General features: G+C 40.3%; 1 protein-coding gene across 1 annotated transcript in view; it reads left to right on the top strand.

Annotated features, from left to right (window-relative positions):
* Window positions 1-24677, top strand: part of ERCC4 (ERCC excision repair 4, endonuclease catalytic subunit) — a 41813-nt gene that overhangs the window by 5672 nt on the left and 11464 nt on the right. The window contains exons 3-9 of the mRNA XM_030798432.1: window positions 13043-13238; window positions 14490-14697; window positions 17165-17345; window positions 18612-18740; window positions 20612-20722; window positions 21566-22163; window positions 24191-24283. Of these exons, the coding sequence (XP_030654292.1) occupies window positions 13043-13238; window positions 14490-14697; window positions 17165-17345; window positions 18612-18740; window positions 20612-20722; window positions 21566-22163; window positions 24191-24283 (1516 nt within the window). The remainder of the gene's footprint in view (window positions 1-13042; window positions 13239-14489; window positions 14698-17164; window positions 17346-18611; window positions 18741-20611; window positions 20723-21565; window positions 22164-24190; window positions 24284-24677) is intronic.

Raw genomic sequence — 24677 nt, 5'->3', positions numbered from 1 at the left:
CCCTTTTAGTTTCTCCTCCTTCCTCATCTCTGCTTCCTGGCCAAGGTGAGTGTCTAAACCCATGATGACGGGCACCACTTTCCCCTGCAAGAGACTCCACATCATGGAAGTTGGAGGCATGCAAGTGGTTAAGAAACCAACATGAGTTCCAGCTCATCCCCATAGGATTCCGTTCTTCCTCCCCTCCTCTATTCTACACCCATCTTTCCTTCCTATCTGCCTGCCCTGCTGGCTTCAAGCCCAGCACCAAACACCGAAGCAATGACCATAAACAATTCAACTATCTCCTGTCATTGTGTTCGGCCACAACCCTGTAATCAATCCCTTATTCCGTATTACTCCTTGTAGATCTGTTTCTCGGATTGAATCCTGCCTGATACACACAGGAATCCTCAGGCTCTGCTTCTGGGGAATATGACCTAAGACAATTGGGTTTTTGTTTTTTTGTTTGTTTGAGACAGGGTCTCACTCTGTCACCCAGGCTGAAGTGCAGTGGTGCAATCTCAGCTCACTGCAACCTGTGCCCCCCCAGGGTTCAAACAGTTCACCTACCTCATCCTCCCGAGTCGCTGGGACTACAGGTGCACGCCACCATGCTGGGCTAATTCTTGTATTTTTTGGTAGAGACAGGGTTTCACTATGTTGGCCAGGCTGGTCTTGAACTCCTGACTTCAAGTGATCCATCTGCCTTGGCCTCCCAAAGTGCTGGGATTACGGGCACGAGCACCCGGCCACCTAAGACACATTGTTTAATAAATGATGGGCTTTGTGACTCACCAAGGCCAAGTGGTTATTCGGGCAATGCTGGACCTCAGTCCAGGTCTACGTGACTAAAGGCCGTGTTCTGTCCCCTAGAGCACACAGCCACTGCAGACACCAAGCCGTGTCAAAACAGTGGATTCAGAGGGACTTCTGGTTCACAGTCGTTTAGTGCATATTGGCAGAATTCCTCCAGATGTGTAAATATTATATTTGGTACTTAAATTCATTAAATTCAGCATGCTCAGCCTGCATGCCAGCAACAAGAGGGAGTCACCATTGCTGAGAATCATGCAGCAGGGAGTCTGAGGGCAGAAACTCACTAATTCTCAGCACAGGCGCTGTTGTGCAATATTGATAGCTGGTCTGATATCTAAATAGAGTATCTCTGGCTCTTCCTACACCAGCAGGTGTTGCTCACTCTTGGCGCCTGAAATGTGTGTGCCTTCTAAGACTGTAAAAATAGGCACCTCTCATATTTCTATATAGGAACACTTAGACACAACAACATTTGGAAAGCTGCATACATCTTACATGAAGTCATTCCACTTTTACAAGAGTCTTGCTATAAGTCTGATGTATGAGCATAGATACTTGTATGTCTATTAAGTTCTGGTGCTGATGCCCTTAAAATTCTCTGTTCCAGAGAAAACTAGGGAGAGGCAGGACAACTGTGACCAAGCATTGCTTTGCTTGAGAGCTCTTCACTAAACGAATGTGTAAATATCCAAATTGCTTTATGTTCTTAAATCCCTAAATGTTATGGATTAGGACAAAAATATCAAATTTTAAGTAGAATATTGGGAAAACCTCAAATAAAATTTAACTTTTCTAATTTTATAAAGTATTTTATTGTTGTATTGTTATTTTTTATTGGTTTTTCTTTTTGATATTTTCAAACCACATTTGGTTGGATCCACAGATGCAGAACCCACAGAGGGCCAACTGTAAGTTTCTCTCTATCTATATCTATAGTTTAGGTAAAGATAATGTGTATTTATATCTAAATATATCTTGGTAGATACATAGAAAATCTGCATATATCTAAATCTATGTAGAGATGGATAGATCAATAAACATAATATCAAGAAGCTTCTATGAAACAAAAGTAGGGAGCTATAAAGGTAAAGACAGAAATGCAGAACAAAAAGCCAAATTAAACAAGAAAAGAATAACGAGGAAATTTAAATTCTAATAGAATAATTAAAATCCACATTGGAGATAATTTAAAGCAGAAAGGACATCAGAAACCATAAGTGATATAAAGAGCAAACTTCAGGCTGGGAGTAGTGGCTCATGCCTGTAATCCCAGCACTTTGGGAGGCTGAGGCAGGCAGATTACTTGAAGTCAGGAGTTCAAGACCAGGCTGGCCAACATGGCGAAGCCCCATCTCTACTAATAATACAAAATTAGCTGGGCATAGTGGTGTGTGCCTGTAATCCCAGCTACTCAGGAGGCTGAGGATGAGAAGTGTTTGAACCCAGGAGGCTGAGGTTGCAGTGAACCGAGTTCATGCCACTGCACTCCAGCCTGGGCGACAGGGTGAGACCCCATCTCAAAAAAAAAAAAAATCTTCAGCTCAAATTGAAAGCTTTTACCCAGGGACAAAAGTAAAATGTGTAGCCACAACCTGTCGCAATTTATAAAAGTCTACTTCCCCAGATACCAACATTTGACATTAAATGTTGCCCAACACACACATTTAAATCTAGAATTCACAAGGTGATATTTTTTAGTGCTGATGAAGTATTTATACAGTAGCTGGGAAATTTTCTTCTTTCATTTTTATTATAAAAGCAATATAAGTTCATGATAAGAAGGTCAAACAGAGCAGAAAGGCATATACTGAAGTACAAACGTCTAATCCTGAAACCCACTACTTAATGTCAGCTCCCCAGAAGTAATTGCTGTGGTTAAGATCTGTTTATTCTAGGGCTTTTCTATGCACGTACCATTTACCGTTTTGTTTTTATACAAATGGGACCATACTATACATTACTGTTTTGCAACTCCTTTTTTCAGTATACAAAAATACATATTGAGTATCTTTCCACATACAGGTTTTCATGGCTAATATTGTACCTATCAGAGATGCATGAAGAAATTTTAACTACTCTCCTATTCTTGGACATTTAGGAGAAATATGCAAGAAATAACAATAGTCCACACAATGATATCATGAATACACATCTTCATATACAAGCTCCCCACTAGAATATAAGCTGTATGCCTGCTTTGCCCACTAGTAGGCTCCCAGGGCTTAGAGCAGTGCCTGACACATTGGGTGCCCCATAAACATTTACCAGATGACTGTATGTGTACATGTGGGCGGCAAGCCACCCAGGCGCCGAGGCAAGAGACCGAGGACACGAGCTGTTCCAGTATAATAAAATAGAAAACAAGAACAGTCATACCAGATATAGATCTTAGATATGATTATATATGAATATCATTAATCATTAGTTGGTAGTAATTACTATCCCAATAGTATAATAATCCCTGCTCTATAGTCATAACCTAGGAAAAACCAGGCCATACAGAGATAGGAGCTGAGGGGACATAGTGAGGTGTGACCAGAAGACAGGAGTGCGAGCCTTCTGTTATGCCCAGACAGGGCCACTAGAGGGCTCCTTGGTCTAGCGGTGACGCTAGCATCTGGGAAGATGCCCGTTGCCAGGCGGACCGTGGTCTAGTGGTAACAAAAGGTGTCAAGCAACAACAGCCGGTATGTAGCAGAGGGGGAAAGGGAGTCTCCTTTTCCCCGGGGGAGTTCAGAGAAGACTCTGCTCCTCCACCTCTTGTGGAGGGCCTGACATTAGTCAGGCTTGCCCGCAGTTATCCGGAGGCCTAACCATCTCCCTGTGATGCTGTGCTTCAGTGGTCACACTCCTAGTCCACCTTCATGTTCCATCCTGTACACCTGGCTCTGCTTTCTAGATAGCAGTAGTAAATTAGTGAAAGTACTAAAAGTCTCTGATATGTAGAAATAATGGCGTAAGCTGTCTTTGTCTTCTCTCTCTCTCTGCCTCGGCTGCCACGCAGGGAAGGGCCCCCTGTCCAGTGGACACGTGACCCACGTGACCTTACCTATCATTGGAGAAGACTCATATTCTTTACCCTGCCCCTTTTGCTTTGTATACAATAAATAACAGCGCAGCCAGACATTCGAGGCCACTACCGGTCTCCGCGCATTGGTGGTAGTGGTCCCCTGGGCCCAGCTGCCTTTTCTTTTATCTCTTTGTCTTGTGTCTTTATTGCTACACTCTCTCATCGCCGCATACGGGGAGAGACCCACCGACCCTGTGGGGCTGGTCCCTACATGTATATGTATCTATACATGTATTTGAAATTTCTATGTAGATTGACCAATCGCCTTCCAAAAAGATTGTTTCACTGTATACTCCTATGTATAGTTTTTTTTATTTGTTTGTTTGGTTGGTTTTTTTGAGATGGGAGTTTTGCTTTTGTTGCACAGGCTGGAGTGCAATGGCACCGTCTCAGCTCACCGCAACCTCTGCCTCTGCCTCCCAAGTTCAAGCGATTCTCCTGCCTCAGCCTCAGCTGGAATTACAGGCATGCGCCACCACGCCTGGCTAATTTTTGTATTTTTAGTAGAGACAGGGTTCCACCATGTTGGTCAGGCTGGTCTCGAACTCCTGACCTCAGGTGATCTGCCTGCCTCACCTTCACAAAGTGCTGGGATTACAGGCGTGAGCCACCACGCCTGGCCTTATCTGTCGTTTTTAAATTTTATTTTGTTTTGATCACCTGGGGACGTCATCTGATCAAACGGGCTTAACACAACACAAATTCATTATCTTCCAGTTCTGGGGGTCAGAAGTCCAAAATGGGTGGGTAGAGCTGCACTCCTCCCGGGAGCCCTAGGGGAGAATCCATTTCCTTGACTTTTTCAGCTTGTAAGGGCGGCATTCCTTGGTTCAGTGCCCGTTCCACATCACTCTGAACTCGGCCTCCTGTCATATCTCTGAATCTGACCCTCCTACCTCTCTCTTTCTCTTATAAGCACGTTTGTGATACATTGAGCCCGCATGGATAATCCATATAATCCCCCCATCTCAAGAACCTTAACATAATCACATCTGCAAACCCCCCTTTGCCACATAAGATAACATAGAGGCTCCAGGGATTAGGATGTGAACATCTTTGGGAAGCCGATGTTCTGCCTACCACCGCTTGGGAATCAGGTTTGAATTTCAGCTTTGTCATTGCAAGCTTCATTTCCTAAATATGTGTTGAGTACCCCCATATCACGTCCTGAAATAGATCTAAGAACTACACTAACTAACTCCCATGGCCTTGCCCAAGTTACATAACCTCCCTGCACCTCCATTTTTCTCACTGGCAGAACTGACGAGATTAATATCTGCCTCACGGGAGAAGCTGTATGTAAAGTGTCTGCAGGCAACCCTTTCCACTTAAACAGCATTCAGGAATTATATGCTATTTTCATCTTGACAAAATATAAGCAAAATACCGGATTCAGCCGTAAAGAGGTAGAGGAACAGATGCTGTTGGAAACGGCTGGTGTGAATGTGAATTGGTATAGGCTTTCTAGAGGGCAATGTGGCAATGTGAATGTAATGAAAAGCCTTGCAATTTTTTTCTCTTTATCCCAGTGATGATTCATTTCTAGACGTGTATCTGAAGGCCATGGTTGGATTTACATACAAAGATGTTTGTGAAATATTATTTATATTACTCGAAGGGAAAAAGCAGAAACAGACTAAATGTACTCTAATAAGCAATTAGATAAGTACACCCACATTATGGAAATCTCATCAGCCATATAAAAGGACTTTGTAAAAGAATATGAAACATCATGTTCAGAGGTTTGCCAAATGTTAATGACAAAGCTGGGGATTTAAATCGGAGATATTAATTATCTCATATCGGTAAAAGAACTCCGTGTGATGAGAGAATGTGCATATAGATAGAAAAAAAAGGACTAAATAAAATAGATTTCATGATGTTAACAGTGGTTATTTCCACGTAATGGAAACAAGTATTTTCATTTTTGCTTACTTGTATTTTCTATTTTCTAATGACAAAGGCGGAGGGTTTCTATACAAAACAATTCCTCTACTGGTTCAATTATCAGGCATCTCTAGGTATAGAACAAACACTGCGGGAGGTGTCCCTCTAGTGGAAGGAGGGATTTTTAAAAATAGTTTCTTGTATTGAAGTCTTTGGGAGGCAAACAGAGGTCTGAAGTGAGTAAATGATTCTGCTTATTCCACAGCCACTGCACTCCAGCCTGGGCAACATATCAACACCCTGTCTCGGGAAAGAAAAAAAAAATTAACAGAGGGATGGGGACTAATCGCAAAAGGAAGAGCCAAAAACCACCCTAGGAAACAGGTGCTACTAACTCTAGGCGCATTTGGAATATTGACCACTAACTTTTTCAACTGCCGATATCGGGGGATTAAGCTCCTTAGGCTTACTTCTCCTTCCCTTGCTTTTTGGCAGCTTGAGGCTAGGGTGCCAGGACATGTGGAACCTCAAAAGCGACCTGGATGGAGCCTGACATCTGCAAGCTACACCGCTAGGGAGCGCCAGCTCCTCGAGGTGACTCTGAATCTTCGGCTCCACTCGGCTCTTCTTCGGCTGAGTTCGGCCGACGCTTGCCTTCTCAGGCTCGGCTCTCTTCGGCTTTCTGAGAGTGCTCCTGTCCTGGCCTCGGCTCCCCTTCGGCTGCGTTCGGCCCACGATCGTCTCAGTCTCGACTATCCTCGGCTACGTTCGGCTGGCTGTCGTCCTCTTGGACTCGGCTCTCTTCGGTTAAGTTCGGCCTGCTCTCGTCTCGGAGTCGGCTGCGTTCGGCTGCGACCCGGAAGAGCTTCCATGGAGCCAGGGCTGCCGGCTCGACGGACTGCCGGCTCGACGGACTGCCATGGCGCCGCTGCTGGAGTACGAGCGGCAGCTGGTGCTGGAACTGCTGGACACTGACGGGCTAGTGGTGTGCGCCCGCGGGCTCGGCGCGGATCGGCTCCTCTACCACTTTCTCCAGCTGCACTGCCACCCAGCCTGCCTGGTGCTTGTGCTCAACACGCAGCCGGCCGAGGAGGTGCGGCCGCGCTGGCGCGGGAGTGTGGGGACTCCGAGAGTGTTGAGGACCTCCTGAGCGGATGCGAGGCCTCTGACAGGGATGGAGGGGCTCTGACGGGGATTCAGGCCCCTGACACTACGCGATGACACAGAGAAGGATGGCAGGGGTCCCCAGGGGGATGCAGGTCCCTCACACTGCGGGAACACAGACGTATGTAAGGGGTCGCGAGGAGGATACCGGTCGCTCCCACTGTGCGGGGACATTGAGAAGAATTGGAGGGGCAACGAGAAGGCTGCAGGTCCCTGGCAGGAGTTGAAGAATACTAAGAGGAATACCAGTCCCTGACACTGTGCGGGGACTCTGAGAGGGAAGGGAGGGGTCCTAAGAAGGACGCAAGTCTTTGACCAGAGTTCAAGGAGAACTGGGAGGGGTCCCCAGGGGATGCGGGTCCCTGACACTGTGCAGGCACAGTGAGAATGATGGAAGGGGTCCCGAGAAGGATGCAATTCCCTGACAACACTAAGAGGGATGGGAGGGGTCCCCAGAAGGATGCAGGTCCCTGACATGGTTGCAAGGGCGCTGAAAGGTGAAGGGGCTCTGAGTGGTAGGAGAGGATCGGAGGTCCCTGCAGGGGAAGGGGAGATGTCAGGAGGAGGATCTGGATAGGAATAAGGGGAGAGTCCTGAAGTTGGCCATTAAGGGAGTTTCTGGGAGCAGAAGGAAGGTCCCTGAAAGGGAACAGTGATGAGGATGGAAGGGTCTCTGAGGGTGATGGGGAGACATGAAAGGAGATGCTGAGACTGGAAAAACCCAATAGGGAAAAGGAGGGACCAGGAAATGGGGCATTCACCAAGGCTGTGTTAAGAGGGCCATAGGGTCAGAAAGGGATTGGAGCTGAACGCTGAGGATGTTGGCAAAGGTTAACTACAGTTAAGGAGAATGGAGAACACTGAGAAAGATGGAATGGGGCTACACCTGGGGCTAGGGGGTGTTGAGAGGGGACACAGCTTGGTCTGACAAGTCTGATGATCCCCTAGATAGATCAGGTGGCCAGAAGAAAAATGTCAGCTGAGAAGAGTGACCACAGTCTCTCTGAGGGCAGGCACCCTGTTTGACTCATCTAGGTATCCTCAGTGCTTGGCATAGGGCCTAAGGCAACACACAGGGCCTAGTAAAGATGGTTTTAAACTGGGGATATACATAAACCAAGCCAAGGGACCCAGTGACGTGAAGTCCCTCTAGGATGGATCCGCACAGATCTGATAGTCTAAAACATTGTCTGGGGAAAGGATTCCCTTGTTCTCGTCTCATAGAATGTGCTTGGCTACAAACCTGGCTTTGGTGGGAAGTATTTTCTAGGTAGCAGAAATCTTTTAATCCAAGCTTTTAAAAGTTGGAGGTTTTGTGTGTGTGCGCATATGTTATTGTAGTTGAGTGCTGATAATGACTGAAGTGCAATTATTCCTTAGTGTAAACCCCAAAACAAGAAAACCTCATTAAATGTAGACTGGTTGGTTGAAGTTACTATAAAGAAGTAACTTAGTGTGTATATTCATTCTTAAGTTCATTATCTCAGAGAAAGATAGCACATTATTTTAAATATCTGTAACCTATTAAAAACTGCCCTGTATTAAATAGCCTACTAATCAAGTTTGATTTGATTTAGGAGTATTTTATCAATCAGCTGAAGATAGAAGGAGTTGAACACCTCCCTCGCCGTGTAACAAATGAAATCACAAACAACAGTCGCTATGAAGTTTACACACAAGGTGGTGTTATATTTGCAACAAGTAGGATACTTGTGGTTGACTTCTTGACTGATAGAATACCTTCAGATTTAATTACTGGTAAGAATTTGAAATCTTATTATTTGTATGTAAATTTCTACTTTTTTTTTTTTAGTACAATTTCCATTGTATTTTTCTCCAGAGAATAGTCTGTCTTCAGTCTTGAAGGACTCAGCTCCCTACATCACCTTTGGCAGGGGTCGTGGGGCAGCACCCACAGGTCTAAATCGGGGTGGGGTGTTCGGTCCTTGCAGCCTTCACAGGATCGATTCCTGACTACTTTGTTGTGAATTGCACAACTCACACAGTAATGTAGCTTCACATACATCTTGGGAAGCACGTAGGCGTCAAAGACGCTCGCTTCAGAAGTGTCCCCGACTGCTGTGGCCTCCACTATGTTTTGAATGACGAATTTCTTAATGGCTTTGTCCTTGGGCACACATCAGGCAGAGTTCGTGCAGCAAATGGGCTGCACATGGCCGCAGCCCTTTTTGGCGCGACCGTTGTCCTTCGTTTTCTTTGTCATCTTGGAGGCACGGACCGGAGAGGGTATTTTGTACATTTTTATTTTTGTCTGTCTCCTCTGCTAAACACTCTACTAGAACCTTCTAGTGGGCACTACTGGATCCTTTTGCTCAACGTTATGCTTCCAACTTTCAGCACGATACCTGACACATTGTGGATGCTCAATAAATATCTGTGGCCTGAATAAGTGACTAAATGTTAAATGAACTTTTCCTTGTTTTCTAAGCTCTTATTCACTAAATACTTGCAATTCGTTAGCATTTGCTTTTAGAACTTAATCAGATTTGAAATGTTTATAAATAATCTTTGTACATTTCCTAAAATATTTAGTTTTCCTCTTTAAGATTTTTTGTGGCATTATTTGAAATTAAATCAAGTAGTTGCTTGCTTATTTTGAGGAAAAATTATTTTAGCTAGAATTAAATAGAAAAGAAATTCATTTGCGTTATCCTTTCAAAAACCTTTTCTGATGTCCCCAAAGCTAATGTAGGGGCTGTGCCTCTGTGCCCTCACATATTACACTCTATTTCTCCCCAGTCACAGTGCCCACAACACTACATTATATTTATGTGTTTGTCTGTCTCACTCACAAGATAAGCTTAAGCACAAGGAACAAGTTGTTCATCCCAGGCTAAATAACTGGTACATGGTAGGCACTAAAGACGTATTTGTGGGTGAATGATGGATGGATATAGTACTGTGATCATTAGTGAACTTCTGGAGGCAGAGAGACTCAGAAATTCATAATCTTACTTCCCGCCGTATCTATCATATGGCCCTGAACCTAGATGACCCTCAAGACAAATTTGATAAATAAATGTGTGAGTGAATGCTTCAATGGTAAACCGATTGAAGAAGTTTGGTTACTCTTTTATAACTTTTATAATTGTTATAAACAGTATCGTAGGCTCACCTGATTTTGAATGCTAACACCCTGCTTACAAACCAAGCTTCTTAATTTTCATTAACCCCAGTTTTCTCATTAAGAAAACACTGCCTCCTAAAGTTATTATAAGGATTAAGTTAATAAAATAATTGCTTAGTATAGTGCCTGGTAACATAACAACAAACCCTTAGTAATTGATGCCAAATAAAATTGGCCTTTTATAACCAGAAATCTTGAGACACCAGTCTTTTACTGTTCGCTGCTTTCTTATAAGCTTGGTTTTACTTTATTTTTTAAATTGATTTAAAAAAATTTTTTCCTTGTGTTTGAAACTACCACTAGGTGTCAGTAATATCCCGTGACTTTCAGTTACAGTGCACCCTCATCAGGCAGAGAGCAATGTGAATCTATGCAACGTTGAAGTCTGGCTTATCTGTAGCTCCTAGTGAAAAATGCCAAATTCCCCCCTCCTTTCTGATCAAAGCCCAGCCAATAATGAAGCTGGAGCTGTTACTGATGCTTGGCTGAGTGGAATGTAAATGAATGCCAAAAATGAATTCTTTTGAATTCTTTCATCCCCTGGGATCATCCCCCAGGACTGAACAAAGGGCAGTGCGTGAAGTGCAGGTAACCCTCTGGAAAGGCTGAATCCCCCAGCCCCAACTTCTTCACCTGTCACCACCCATTATTACCACCACACCCCACCCTGGGAGTCCCTGCTAACCAGAACTCCTAACACGTGGGAGAACTATATAAATATCTGGTGAGGTTGTACTTTGAAAAGAACAGGACAGGAGGATGCTTTCATAGCCAAAACTGACCCTGACATCTCCAGACAGAACTAAGAACACACTTTCTGGGAAATATATATGTATTTTTCAGTTACACTTCAGATTTGTGTACGCAGTGCTGTGCCCCCACTTTATATTCATTCAACAAATATTTAACTCACTAAGGGTCCCTTGTTTGGCAGGAAGGGTGCTGAAGATAGACAGATGAATGGGACAGTATGGTGAACTCGTGAGTTAGACTGCTTCTGGGTTTGAGTTCTCTTCATCTTGCACCAGCTGTGTATTTTTAGGCAAGTTTCTTAATTTCTCTATGCCTCAGCTTACTCACCTGTACGTTGGTGATAAAGATAGTACCTTCCTCCTAGGATTGTCAGGGTGAAATTAAATGCTTATATGTGAAATACTTGGTATCATGGCACATAGTCAGCATTCTGTGATCTCTGTGATCTCTGCCTGTTGGTGTTACGATGTTCCTGTTCTCGGGCAGTTTAGTGGAGGAGACAAGTAAAGAAGTAGTTATAGTACAGTATGAGGTACAAAATGTCATAGGAACAAAAAAACTAAAGTAGGCTTTTGTGGAGCGAAAACTCCTCCCAAAAACCTAACGTGCTTCTATTATTTTTATTTTTATTTTTTGAAAAAGGGGTGTCTTGAGTTGGTGTGACTAAATAGGAATAACATGATTTTACACATGATGTGGAACCTTCGGCCTCGCACTTGCTTGCTGGATGTCCTTGGTTACGTTGCTTTCTTGGTCTCATGATACCTACTGCATGGAATTATCATGACAATTAAATGAAATAAAAATCTATAGGAACCCCTAATCCAGTTACCTGGGATGTAGTATTAGTTCTCTTCTTCCTCCTGGGTTCCAACCAAAATAAAGACAACTTTTTGGAGCACAACATTTTCTTAAATTGAGTTTCTCCTTTTCTTTGGAAGTTCATTTTTATTATTCTTGACTCTATGTAATATTTCAATCCAGGCTAACAAAATGTGGCCTCTTAGAGTCTTTGGGAAAACCCACCAAGTAGGTACAGAATATTTTCTGAGTGGTAAATTAGTTATGTACATGTATTGGGGGATTATTGAAAATCCTTTGTCTATAAATTCCTAAATAACACTATTAATTTTTACTATATTTGGAAGATAATTTGCTGAGCTAGAGTAAATTTATCTCCATCCACCTCTATCCAAAACTTAAACATTAAAATAGGAAAATCTGAGTTTAGTTTATTGAACTATTAGAAGGGTCATAAATCACTGTTAGTATCATTGTCCATACCCTTCCAGATATGAGAACTGGATCAAAAGCATGCAAGTAGCATTATCCCAAATATATGTAAGGTAACCAGCTTGATTTAGGTCTGAAAGGCAGACTCGTCATGGAGTAATTGAGGTTTTGGTCTGAAAAGGATGTCTGTATGCCTTTATGTCATCTCATGTTTCTCCCTAACTTAGCACTAATCACACGGCATCAGATGACACAATATATATGAAAGAGCTGGATCGGTAGTCTGATTTCATAAATAACAAAGCATGTATAATTGTTCTTATTTTTGAGATTCTGAGGTGTTATAATCATGCACACCCCCAAAGACACGTATTAAGTATGTGGATTGAAGGTTTTTGTTTTAAATGGACTAATTTACCTCTGAATTGACTATCTTCTGATTCTGAAAATTGAATTCATCTAATAGATGATGTAGATGTTGCCAAGACTTCTAAAACGTGGCTATTTTGTGTAGTCCACATCTGATTCATATATTAAAAAAAAAAAATTCATGACCTACTTTGCTTTTAGAAATTCTTCCTCTAACATGCCAGAAACACCCCACCCCAGGACCTGTGCCCTCACTGTCCCCTCAGCCTGGCAGCCTAGAAATCTCTTGGCGCAGGTGGTCACAAGGCTCCATCCAGCCTTTATTCAGATATCACCTTGGTGAGACCACCCCTCATACATACTCCCTCTCCTCCTTCTCTGATTCATTTTTTCTTCTCAGCACTTGTAATATCCTAAATATTTTACGTATTTATATTGTTTATAGTCAATTCCTTGAGGACAGGGATTTATGTCTATTCTGTGCGTGGCTATATGCCCAGTCTAGAATGGTGCTTGTTCATTCTCATGTAGGTACTTGAGAAAAATGTGATGAATGAATGGAAATGAGCATAAAAATTACCTACCTGTTCTGTAGTTTAAATTACGTTTCTCCCCCTCAGGCATCTTGGTGTATAGAGCCCACAGAATAATTGAGTCGTGTCAAGAAGCATTCATCTTGCGCCTCTTTCGCCAGAAAAACAAACGTGGTTTTATTAAAGCTTTCACAGACAATGCTGTTGCCTTTGATACTGGTTTTTGTCATGTGGAAAGAGTGATGAGAAATCTTTTTGTGAGGAAACTGTATCTGTGGCCAAGGTAAAGAACACTATGTGACAAATAATGGTGACATTATTTGTCATCTTTTTTTGCGAGATCTACTGTAACTTAGTTGCACTTTGATATAATATAATGTAAAATTCCTTGTAATTTTGTTTGATAGAACCTAGTCAGGTTTATAACAAACACATCCAGCTATAAATTTGTATTCACCAAGTTTGTGATTTTATTTAAGTCGAGAGCAATTTGATGGTTACTTTTCTGCTGGTCCATCCAAGACAGCCACTTTATTCTTTCTTATACATTTAGTGAAACTCCCAGGGATCTATAGACCCACATATACAACAGCTTTAGGTGTACTGCAGATTTATTGGCTAAGATTACCACTTCTGCTTTGAAAATTACTCAACAGGGAAATGAAGCACAAAGGTTTTGAAGAAGTTTTGTTAATTTCTAGGAATAACATTTAGGTTTCAGTTTTCAAACATTTTTGCAACCTATGCTACCATGTATTTTGGTTATGATATATGTTATTTTAAGAGTAGTTGTACACCAGATGCAGTGGCTCACGCCTGTAATCCCAGCACTTTAGGAAGCCAAGGCAGGCGGATCACCTGAGGTCAGGAGTTCGAGACTAACTTGGTCAACATGGTGAAACCCCATCTCTACTAAAAATACAAAAATTAGCCGGGCATGTTGGCACGTGCCTGTAGTCCCAGCTACTTGGGAGTCTGAGGCAGGAGAATCACTTGAACCCAGGAGGCAGAGGTTGCAGTGAGCCGAGATCACACCATTGCACTCCAGCCTGGGCAACGAATGAAACTCCATCTCAAAAAAAAAAAAGAGTAGTTATAGTATTTTTAACTTTCTTGATTATACCTTGTTTTAGGAGTCAGCAAACTCTTCATGTAAATGGCCAGGTAGTAAACATTTTGGGCTTTGCAGGCTATGTAGACTGTGACAATTACTCAACTCTGTTATTGCCCAAAAGCAAGTATAGACTGCTTACATAAGTAATGGGTGTGACTGCATTCCAAAGAGACTATAGGAACACGTACAGGATTTGGCCCAGACGGTAGTTTGCTGACCCTTACCTTATCTGAATAATACAATGCTTCTATTCATTGAGGTTCAAAGTGTTTTTGAAAACGTTGTTTTGCTTTTCACTTGTTTGTTGTTTTGCTTTTCGTGTTGTTTGTAGCATTTATAAAAATGGGGTGTTAAACCAAGACCAGAAATATATAGCTGCTGAAATCTAGAAAATTGTTGAAAAAATATTTGTCTCTTTAGGTTCCATGTAGCAGTAAACTCATTTTTAGAACAGCACAAACCTGAAGTTGTAGAAATCCACGTTTCTATGACACCTGCCATGCTTGCTATACAGACTGCTATACTGGACATTTTAAATGCATGTCTAAAGGAACTAAAATGCCATAACCCATCGCTTGAAGTGGAAGATTTATCTTTAGAAAATGCTATTGGAAAACCTTTTGACAAGGTACTCTTTTTCCTTTTCAGCACAGTTTATTATGTTGTAATTTTAAAGAATGCAAGTTATTTTAATATTTGCAATGTTGTTGATAGGAATTTGCTGTTATTTAAGAATAAAATCAGAGGTCATTTAAAAACATAGCTGCTTTGGTTTACTGGAAAGTAATAATTTATAGTAAAATATGTGGATTGGCATATAAGCATCACTCTGACTTTTGCAGTTATATAGTAAGTGATTATCTCTTATTTTAAGTATAATCAAGAAGAAAATAAATAACTTTTTTTAATTTGAAATGACAGCATTTGGATGTCTACAGGTAGAAGAGTTTTACATAAGAATGCTCCATAATTGTACATGAATTTATGATCTCTTTTATGGAATAAAAAATAATTTGGATGAGTTTTCATGACTGAGGAGTGTGAAACTTGCTCTGTCTTAAAATTACGTTCTGAATTGAGGAAATGGTAAGACATCAGTTCCAGGAATTTTTATTCTAACTAATTTTTTTATTATAGATTAATATTGCAGATATATAAATGTCTACTTCTTCATTATAGATTAATATTATTACAGATACATAAATGTCTAGTATTGAATTGGAGATCCAGAAAATGCTGACCTTTTAGAAATTCTTGGCAGCCTTTTTGTCATATTCTGGTAGAATAAGTTTCTGTCTTTTAAACTCTGAGTCTATGTTACTGGCAATAATGCATGGCAATTATAAAAAAGGAAAAAATTAACTTCTTATTTCTCTGATTCTTCAAAAAAGTCAATTGACTATGAAATATTGATACATAAAACTAATTTTATATATTCTGTTCCTCTGTGCTTAAAGGTTTTCTGATTTAGTCCATGGTGATTTTTTTAAAATCCCACACAATCTTTTAATAGAATGTTATATCCCTAGAAAAATAAAATTGTAGCCTAACATGTTTCACACTAAATTTCTGTTGATTATCCCCCGGTTAGTAAGTCACTTCATTGTTTTCGATATTCTTTTAGTAACCATATCTAAATATAGATATCCCATGTGTCTTGTTAAAATGTTTAATATTTTGTAGACGATTTTACAAAAAAGGCATGTAGTTATATATCCCAGTTTGTTCAGGACAGTCCCAGTATCTACCTGTTGTCCTGCAGTGATTATAAATAGTGTATCTTTTCTTTTTCCACAAGTGTTCTGGTTTAGACAATAAACTATACAGTCATCCAGATACTTCTCCTGCTCATTATTAAATTTGTTAGATAAGATTCCATGCCATGGTACTGCTTTTATATCAGGCTACAAATTTCTGATAAAAAATCAGATAATTCTGTACCTATAAAGTTACAGAATCACTCTGTGAAGGAAACATACATATACATAGCTGTGGATATGTAGGTACCTACATAGTGTATACATAAAGCTGTTCTTTTAGACAGCGTTTTGGAATCTTAAAAAATAATTGGCCGGGTGCGGTGGCTCACTCCTGTAATCCCAGCACTTTGGGAGGCCGAGGCGGGCAGATCATGAGGTCAGGAGATCGGGACCATCCTGGCTAACACGGTGAAACCTCCTCTCTACTAAAAATACAAAAAATGAGCTGGGCGTGGTGGCAACGCCTTTAGTCCCAACTACTTGGGAGGCTGAGGCAGGAGAATCGCTTGAACCTGGGAGGCGGAGGCTGCAGTGAGCCAAGACTGTGCCACTGCACTCCAGCCTGGCGACAGAGCGAGACTCCATCTCAAAATAATAATAATAATAATCAAACTTAGTCCATTGTTAATTTAACAAATATTTTCCTATCATGAATCCACTTTAGAAAAAACACTAAAGAAATTTTTACACCAACAAATTAAGGTACGTTGTTATTTAATTTGGTAATTGTTATTTAATTTCTACATGGGTATCAAACTAAATTTTTCATTTCTTGGTTATACCTTATTTTAAAGGTCAAAAAACGTGATACTCGTGTACAAATTAAATAACAATGTACCTTAATTTGTTAGTAAGCCATCGTGCTTGGTTTATGCCCTCTGCTTGGTCCATTTGGATCCCGTGTCGTTATCCATCCAGGATAGTCAGAGTCAAACTTGGCAGGAATTGAACATATCTGAGCTGCATGCTTAGATTCTGTTCATAAAAACAAATCATTGATTATCTGATGTTTATCAGGTCTTTTCTCTCCTGACAGTAATATATATTTGGATGATAGATTGACTCTATCTGATCATAAAGATTCTAGCAGTAAGACATTCTTCTATATTTGAAAATTTAAACATTATTATTAGAATTTTATTAACTGAAATGTTCTAGCCACTTCCTTGAATAATGTTTGCGGTTTTCTATTATAGTAAAATATATATGACATAAAATTTACCATTTTAACCATTTTTAGATATACAAGAAATAATCCTTTTGAAAGTATGATTTGTATTAAGAATAACTATACTTAACATATTTTAGCAATACCAAATTTTATTCTTGTTTTAGACAATCCGCCATTATCTGGATCCTTTGTGGCACCAGCTTGGAGCCAAGACTAAATCCTTAGTTCAGGATTTGAAGATATTACGAACTTTGCTGCAGTATCTCTCTCAGTATGATTGTGTCACATTTCTTAATCTTCTGGAATCTCTGAGAGCAACGGAAAAAGCTTTTGGTCAGAATTCAGGTGGGAGATTAAAATACTAATAATATTCTAAGAACTGATTTGAATAAAGTGTTAGGTTTTTGGGGGAATCAGGTGTGAAAAGTGCTATATTCAACTATATGTTATACTGAGATTTCAAATTATGTTTTATGTTCATAGCACAAAGATGTAGGTTTTATTGATAGCTAATGTTTCCGCCTACTTAACGTCTGTTCTGTATAATAATAAATATTCATATCCGTTCCGGGCAATTTTATTTCTAGAAAAGACTCTGTGTAGTACAGGCAGTCCTCAACTTAGAAATAGGTTGTGTTCTGGAAGTTTAGTTGTTAAGAACTTAAAATTCATTTTCCTCAAAGCAAAAGCAAGGGAGTATGGGGTTTCTATCAGCTAGAGTGCCAAAGACTGAAGAGCAGAAGAGATTTGTAGAGAAATATACATATACAGCTGGCCACCATCTTGTTTGGCTACCACTGTTTTGGCCTCTGTCACTGTTTGACCAGACCAGCGGTTTTCAAAGTGTGGTCCATGAACCCCTGGGGTCAAGATTTAATACAGTTAATAATTCTGATGATTCTTTAGGGACATTCTTAAGTGATGAACTGCAGAAGCGTGACAGCAAAGAATGCATTGAATGTCAGTACACTTAGATGGCACTGCCTTGGTTCGTGCTACGGCACCAGCATGTACAATTATGGAGCGTTCTTATGTAAAACTCTTCTACCTGTAGATATCCAAATGTTGTCATTTCAAAGTAAAAAATGTTGTTTATTTTCTTCTTGATTATAGTTAAAATAAGAGATAAATACTTACTATATAACTGCAAAAGTCAGAGCGATGCTTATATGCCAATCCACATATTTTACTATAAATTATTACTTTCCAGTAAACCAAAGAAGCTATGTTTTAAATGACCTCCAATTTTATTCTTAAATAACAGCAAATTCCTATTAACAATATTGCAAATATTAAAATAACTTGCTTTTACACCATCACTGGAAATGTCAACACAGTGAAAAAAGTCAAATAATGTCATAGTATTGTTATGAGAAAAGTTTTGACATCACATAGCCCTGAAAACATCTTGGGGACCCCTGGGAGTTCATGGACGACACCGAGAAAACCACTGGTTTAGCTGAACAGTGACTGATCACAATAGTGAGAGGAGGTGTGATTGGTAGGAAGACAGGATGACAGCCAGTTACATATGTAGGGTCATGTGACCATGAGAGACTTTTAAATTAACCATAAATTGATGGCACTTTTTCTTTTAACTTTTCATATTAGGTTGGCTGTTTCTTGACTCCAGCACCTCGATGTTTATAAATGCTCGAGCAAGGGTTTATCATCTTCCAGATGCCAAAATGAGTAAAAAAGAAAAAATATCTGAAAAAATGGAAATTAAAGAAGGGCAAGGTATCTTGTAGGGTTAAGTCTTTAAATGTGTTTTTTATTTCAGTATTTGGTATGGAAATTTAAAGTGCAATTTAAAGTCTTCTTTGGCCATGTGAAAAGTGTGTTCCTTGAAGATAAGTGTATGTGTGTTTGTTATATGTAACGTGTAATGTATGTCGAAAGTATATATGAAAAGTATATATGTAATGTATGTCAAAGTATACAGCATGGCAAGTCTTGCAATCTATTGCCCGGGGGTTCCAAATAACAGATGCCAAATATCGATCAAAAGTATGCTACATAAGGAACTATATATTGATTTTTTTAAAACTTCAAAGTAATTATTATTTTTGAGTCAGAGTGAGGTTGGGGCATGGTGGCACACACCTATAATCCCAGCCCTTTGGGAGGCTGAGGCAGGAGGATTGCCTGAGCCCAGGACTTCAAGACCATCCTGGGCAACAAAGCAAGACTCCATCTCTACAAAAAAAATGTTAAGGCCGGGCTCAGTGGCTCACGTCTATAATTCCAGCACTTTGGGAGGCTGAGGCAGGCCAATCACCTGAGGTCAGGAGTTTGAGACCAGCCTGGCCAGAAACCCCATCTTTATTAAAAATACCAGAAATTAGCCAAGCGTGGTGGTGGGCACCTGTAATCCCAGCTACTCAGGAGGCTGAGGCAGGAGAATCACTTGAACCCAGGAGGTGGAGATTGCAGTGAGCTGAGATCACACTACTGCACTCCAGCCTGGGCAACAGAGTGAGACTCCGTCTCAAAAAAAAAAAAACTTTTAAAGTAGCCTGGTGAGGTGATGTGCACTTATCATCTCAGCTACTTGAGAGGCTAAGGTGAGCCCACGAGTTCAAGGTTACACCAAGATATGATCACACCACTGTACTCCAGCCTGGGTGACAGAGTACAACTGTGTCTTCAAAACTAATAAAGTCAGGATGGAATATTTGAATATCCTTTTTAATTTTTAAGCAACATAAATATACTAGAATGAGGCAAATAAGGGTTTTATTCCAGCATCTATCTAGTGATACTATAAATATCACTAGTTTTTTAAGGCATGGGATAGGGTTAATGCCTGCTTTCTGCCTAGTTTAAAGGTCTGTTTCAAAACTTAATTGAGGCCGGGCACGGTGGCTTATGCCTGTAATCCCAGTACTTTGGGAAGCCAAGGCAGGCGGATCACCTGAGGTCAGGAGTTCGAGACTAGCCTGACCAACACAGTGAAATCCTGTCTCTACTAAAAATACAAAATTAGCCGGGAGTGGTGGCACATGCCTGTAGTCCCAGCTACTTGGGAGGCTGAGGCAGGAGACTTGCTTGAACCCAGGAGGCAGAGGTTGCAATGAGCCGAGATCATGCCATTGCCTCCAGCCTGGGCAGTAAGAGTGAAACTTCATCTTAAAAAAAAAATCTTTTTAAAGAAAACTTAATTGAATATATTACTGATGTGTTTGTGTTTGAATGCTTATAGAAACAAAAAATTTAATTTTTGTCTACTTTTATCCGTGTTCAGGATTATGAAAGTCATGGGGATTTTAGAAATAACAAATACTGTCATTCTGTACCGATGCCTTTGTTTTGTATAGCTGCTTATATATAGTGTCACAGAAACAACTAACACAGAATGGTCTCTCATTAGTGACCATGCATGTAACTTTCTACCAAGGCATTTTGAAAGCCATATTAATGGTTTGAAGTGTCTTTCGTTTACACCTCAAGTAGATCTTTTTCAGGAAAGCAGATTCCATCTGACATTATAAAGAAAGCTTAATGGGCATATGTACTGATGCTTGTGTTATCTGTTGTTTTAAAAGCCTTTGGAAGACTTCATGGGTAAATATTATCACACAGAATGAGATATTTTTATTTCTCTACAGAAACAAAAAAGGAACTGGTCCTAGAAAGCAACCCAAAGTGGGAGGCACTGACTGAAGTATTAAAAGAAATTGAGGCAGAAAATAAGGAGAGTGAAGCTCTTGGTGGTCCAGGTAGGAAAAAAGGAGATGAAAACATTTGCTTTCAAAATCTATCAAATGAGTCCTGATTTAATTAGCTCTTTAGAAGTAGTTCAAGACTAGCCTGACCAACGTGGTGAAACCCTGTCTCTATTTTAAAACCCTGCTATTTTATCTATAAAATGTAGACAAATAAATGGCAAATGAACACTGAGATCCTAGTGGCAACCTCGTTTCTGCTCGTTTGATGTAGTTTTCTCCAGGTTGAATCATTGTATATTCATGAAAGCAGGTTTTTTCACTAGTTGGGTTCTTAGGACTTCTATTTAAAGATTGAGCTAATCTCTACACATATTCACCAAGCTTTAAATCTGGAATCCCCAAGGAATAAACTAATGGGTCTCCTGTTTTATATCCTCAGCCAAGTATCTTTCCAAAGAAGCCTCAACTCTTCTATTACTTTAATATGTAATGAGCCGGTACAAACTGAAGACATTGTCTAAATTGGCAGAGGAGACTAAGACAATTCACAAAAGAGGAAAAATCCATTTGGAATGAATTTAGGCATATATAAGATCCTCTGCAAAAAAATATTAATTAAAAAGAACTTCTTTAAAGCCACCATTACACCACAGTTGTACTTTCATAAGATTAAATAGTCTGGCTTCAACTTTACTGAAAATATTTAAGTAATCTTGCCAGAGAGGAGAAAGCATTTGATCAATACCTAAGACCCTTTTTAAATAGTTTGTAAATTGTGGATCTTTAATACCAAAGGGTAAGATGTCTTCCCTTCGGGTGAAGGAATAAGGGGGCACAGGGAAACTAGGAGGACAAGTGAGGTAATAGTAACATAATGTTCTTTTCTATTTTCAGGCCAAGTACTGATTTGTGCAAGTGATGACCGAACATGTTCCCAGCTGAGAGACTATATCACTCTTGGAGCGGAGGCCTTCTTATTGAGGCTCTATAGGAAAACCTTTGAGAAGGATAGCAAAGCTGAAGAAGTCTGGATGACATTTAGGAAGGAAGACAGTTCAAAGAGAATTAGGAAATCTCACAAAAGACCTAAAGACCCCCAAAACAAAGAACAGTCTTCTACCAAAGAAAGGACCCTCAAAAAGAAAAAACGGAAGTTGACCTTAACTCAAATGGTAGGAAAACCTGAAGAACTGGAAGAGGAAGGAGATGTCGAGGAAGGATATCGTCGAGAAATAAGCAGTAGCCCAGAAAGCTGCCCGGAAGAAATTAAGCATGAAGAATTTGATGTAAATTTGTCATCGGATGCTGCTTACGGAATCCTGAAAGAACCCCTCACTATCATCCATCCGCTTCTGGGTTGTAGCGACCCCTATGCTCTGACAAGGGTACTCCATGAAGTGGAGCCAAGATACGTGGTTCTCTATGACGCAGAGCTAACCTTTGTTCGGCAGCTTGAAATTTACAGGGCTAGTAGGCCTGGGAAACCTCTGAGGCAAGTTATAAAGAATCACAGCTTTCAGTTGCACAGTTCTTTAGGATTTAACCCAGAAACTATACCAGTTTCATGTTAGTTTTCTTTAATATCCGTTATAATACTGCTTATGTTTTTGAAACCTTATTTTGCTTCCTGATGAATCTGGGAATTTGGATAGGAAGGATGTCAAGTGTCACAGCAGAACAACAAACCAAGGGGACTGCTCATGTTCTCATTACGTGCTGCTGTGCATTCTGGCCTTTATTCTTTGGGCATTGGTTTGCAGCGTATGGGGTACTGTGTCTGAAAAAGTCTAGGAAATGCATAATATTCTAATTTCTACCAAAAGTTAATATAACTGACTCGGCTAAGTAATTTTAATCTTCTAAAATGTCTTTCCTATAAATTTTAAGAAATGACTCTAAATTACATCCACATAAAACTAAAGTGTTGGGGAATTACTGTACCAGGTTTTCTTGAGTTTCAAGAAATATCAGATGAAACATCTACAGAAATATCAGATGAGAAAATGATGCCTCTCAAAGAAGATAGTGTTCTGGCTTTCCAATTATCTGAGGGGAAATAAACAGCAAAATTAATATCCTGAACTCAGTCTGAACCAAAAACGGAGCCAAAAGAAACCTTCCCCTAGCATTTTAACTAACACAGCCTTTCAGAGTAGAGATGAATGGAGGAGCTGGATCAGAAATAATGCAGGATGAAGAGATTAGATGAGGCTGGTAAAATAATTAGAGGCTGGTAAATTTTTTGTACTTTGTTGTTGATCAACTTTATAGATAGCTTATGTACACCAAGCTTCTTTCTTGCCTGAGAACAGAATAGTGTGATATTTGGGAGCAAAATATTAGAACCACAAGGGACCTGGGAGTTCAACCACTTACTCTATCAACGGGAAACTGAGGCCCAGAAATGGTGACTGACTTGGCCTTGGCCACATGACACATCCATGGGAGAGCTGAGTCTCTTGACTCATTACCCAATGATCTTTTCTCTGTTTACACTTCAAAGAATTATCATCTAGGAAGATAACAGCTAAAAGAAAAACCAAGGCTCAAAAAGGACAATAGCTTTGACTGAAGGTGAAGCAAAGGGACGGAGGAGGTGCTTGATTCAGCTCTCTTAGCAACAAACAAGATGGAAAAGCAGGCCTTTTTTTTTTTCTTTTTTCCTTTTTTTTTTTTGAGACAGAGTCTTGCCCAGATGCCCAGACTGGAGTGCAGTGTTGCAGTCACGGCTCACTGCAGCCTCACCACCTCCCCCTTTCCCTGACTCACGTGATCCTCCCACATCAGCCCCAAGTGGCTAGGACTACAGGCATGTGCCACCATGCTCAACTAATTTTTTTTTTTTTTTTTTTTTTTTTGGTAGAGATGGGGTCTCACTATATTACCCAGGCTGATCTTCTGGGCTCAAGTGATCCTCCCATCTCAGCCTCCCAAAAATGCAGGGATTACAGGTGTGAGCCACCATGCCCAGCCTAAAAAGCAGGCCTTTTCTAAGAGAAAGTAGATCAAATTATTCTTTGAGATGCCTGATATAATCCATATGTCTTCTGTGCCCCTGTATTTATATAAAATGTGTGACCGCTGTATTCTGTTAAGACATGAATAAAAAAAAGTTCATAGGCTGGTTTTCGTAACTACTATCCAACTTTTTAAATGATTGTTTGGCAGAGGTGCAAAGAAAGAATTGGAGAAGCCTCTAAAATTTGTGTTTTTTTCTGTTTGTTTATAGTTATGAGGAAAGAATTATTCTATCCCTCTAGTTATATTTCAGTGTTTAGCTAAACTCTTTTCTTCGTTTTGGCAAAAGAAAATAAAAAATGCCCTGTGTGGTAACAAGACCTTTAACAGGTGGGGTTTAGGCAGCTTAATTTGAGCTAGTGTGATAAATGAAATCTTTGATTCTTAGTCAAATATTTATTATTTGAGCACTCTAGGTTGCTGATTTCACATGTTCTGCTGTTCCTTTCAGGGATTAAAAATGCTGTTTTTCCAACCTAAAAGTTCTGTCTTAACATGCAGGGTTTACTTTCTTATATACGGAGGTTCAACTGAGGAACAACGCTATCTCACTGCCTTGCGGAAAGAAAAGGAAGCTTTTGAAAAACTCATAAGGTAATACATAGAAAATCAGTATGAAAGCCCCAACTACATTGGAAACCTCTGGATGGGGGAATATCGGATAGCCCTGCTCAGGAAGGATGGGGCAAGGAAGAAGTTGGAGAGGATCACCTGGAGATAAACCTGTGGTCTGAATTGTCTTCCAGTGTAGACCTCAGCACATGCTTCCTTTTTCTCTTCCCCCTCTTTTCCTTCATCTCCAGTTGCTTTTCAGTGGTTTGTTTAATATTAAGAATGTTAGAAATGTGACAAAGACAACTGCTTTTCTGTTTATGAAGCAGTATGATCAAACACCAGAAATATAGCTAAAATACTGTTTTTCTAAGAAATATGTTAGTAAATCTCCCTCCTCCCTGCCTTATGCACAATATTCTCCCCTCCTTTGAAT

Source organism: Nomascus leucogenys, chromosome 18 (assembly GCF_006542625.1).
Source record: "Nomascus leucogenys isolate Asia chromosome 18, Asia_NLE_v1, whole genome shotgun sequence".
In the NCBI taxonomy this organism is placed as follows: domain Eukaryota; kingdom Metazoa; phylum Chordata; class Mammalia; order Primates; family Hylobatidae; genus Nomascus; species Nomascus leucogenys.
The sequence above is the reverse complement of the archived record's forward strand: the minus strand, read 5'-3'. Positions and strand labels throughout refer to the sequence as shown.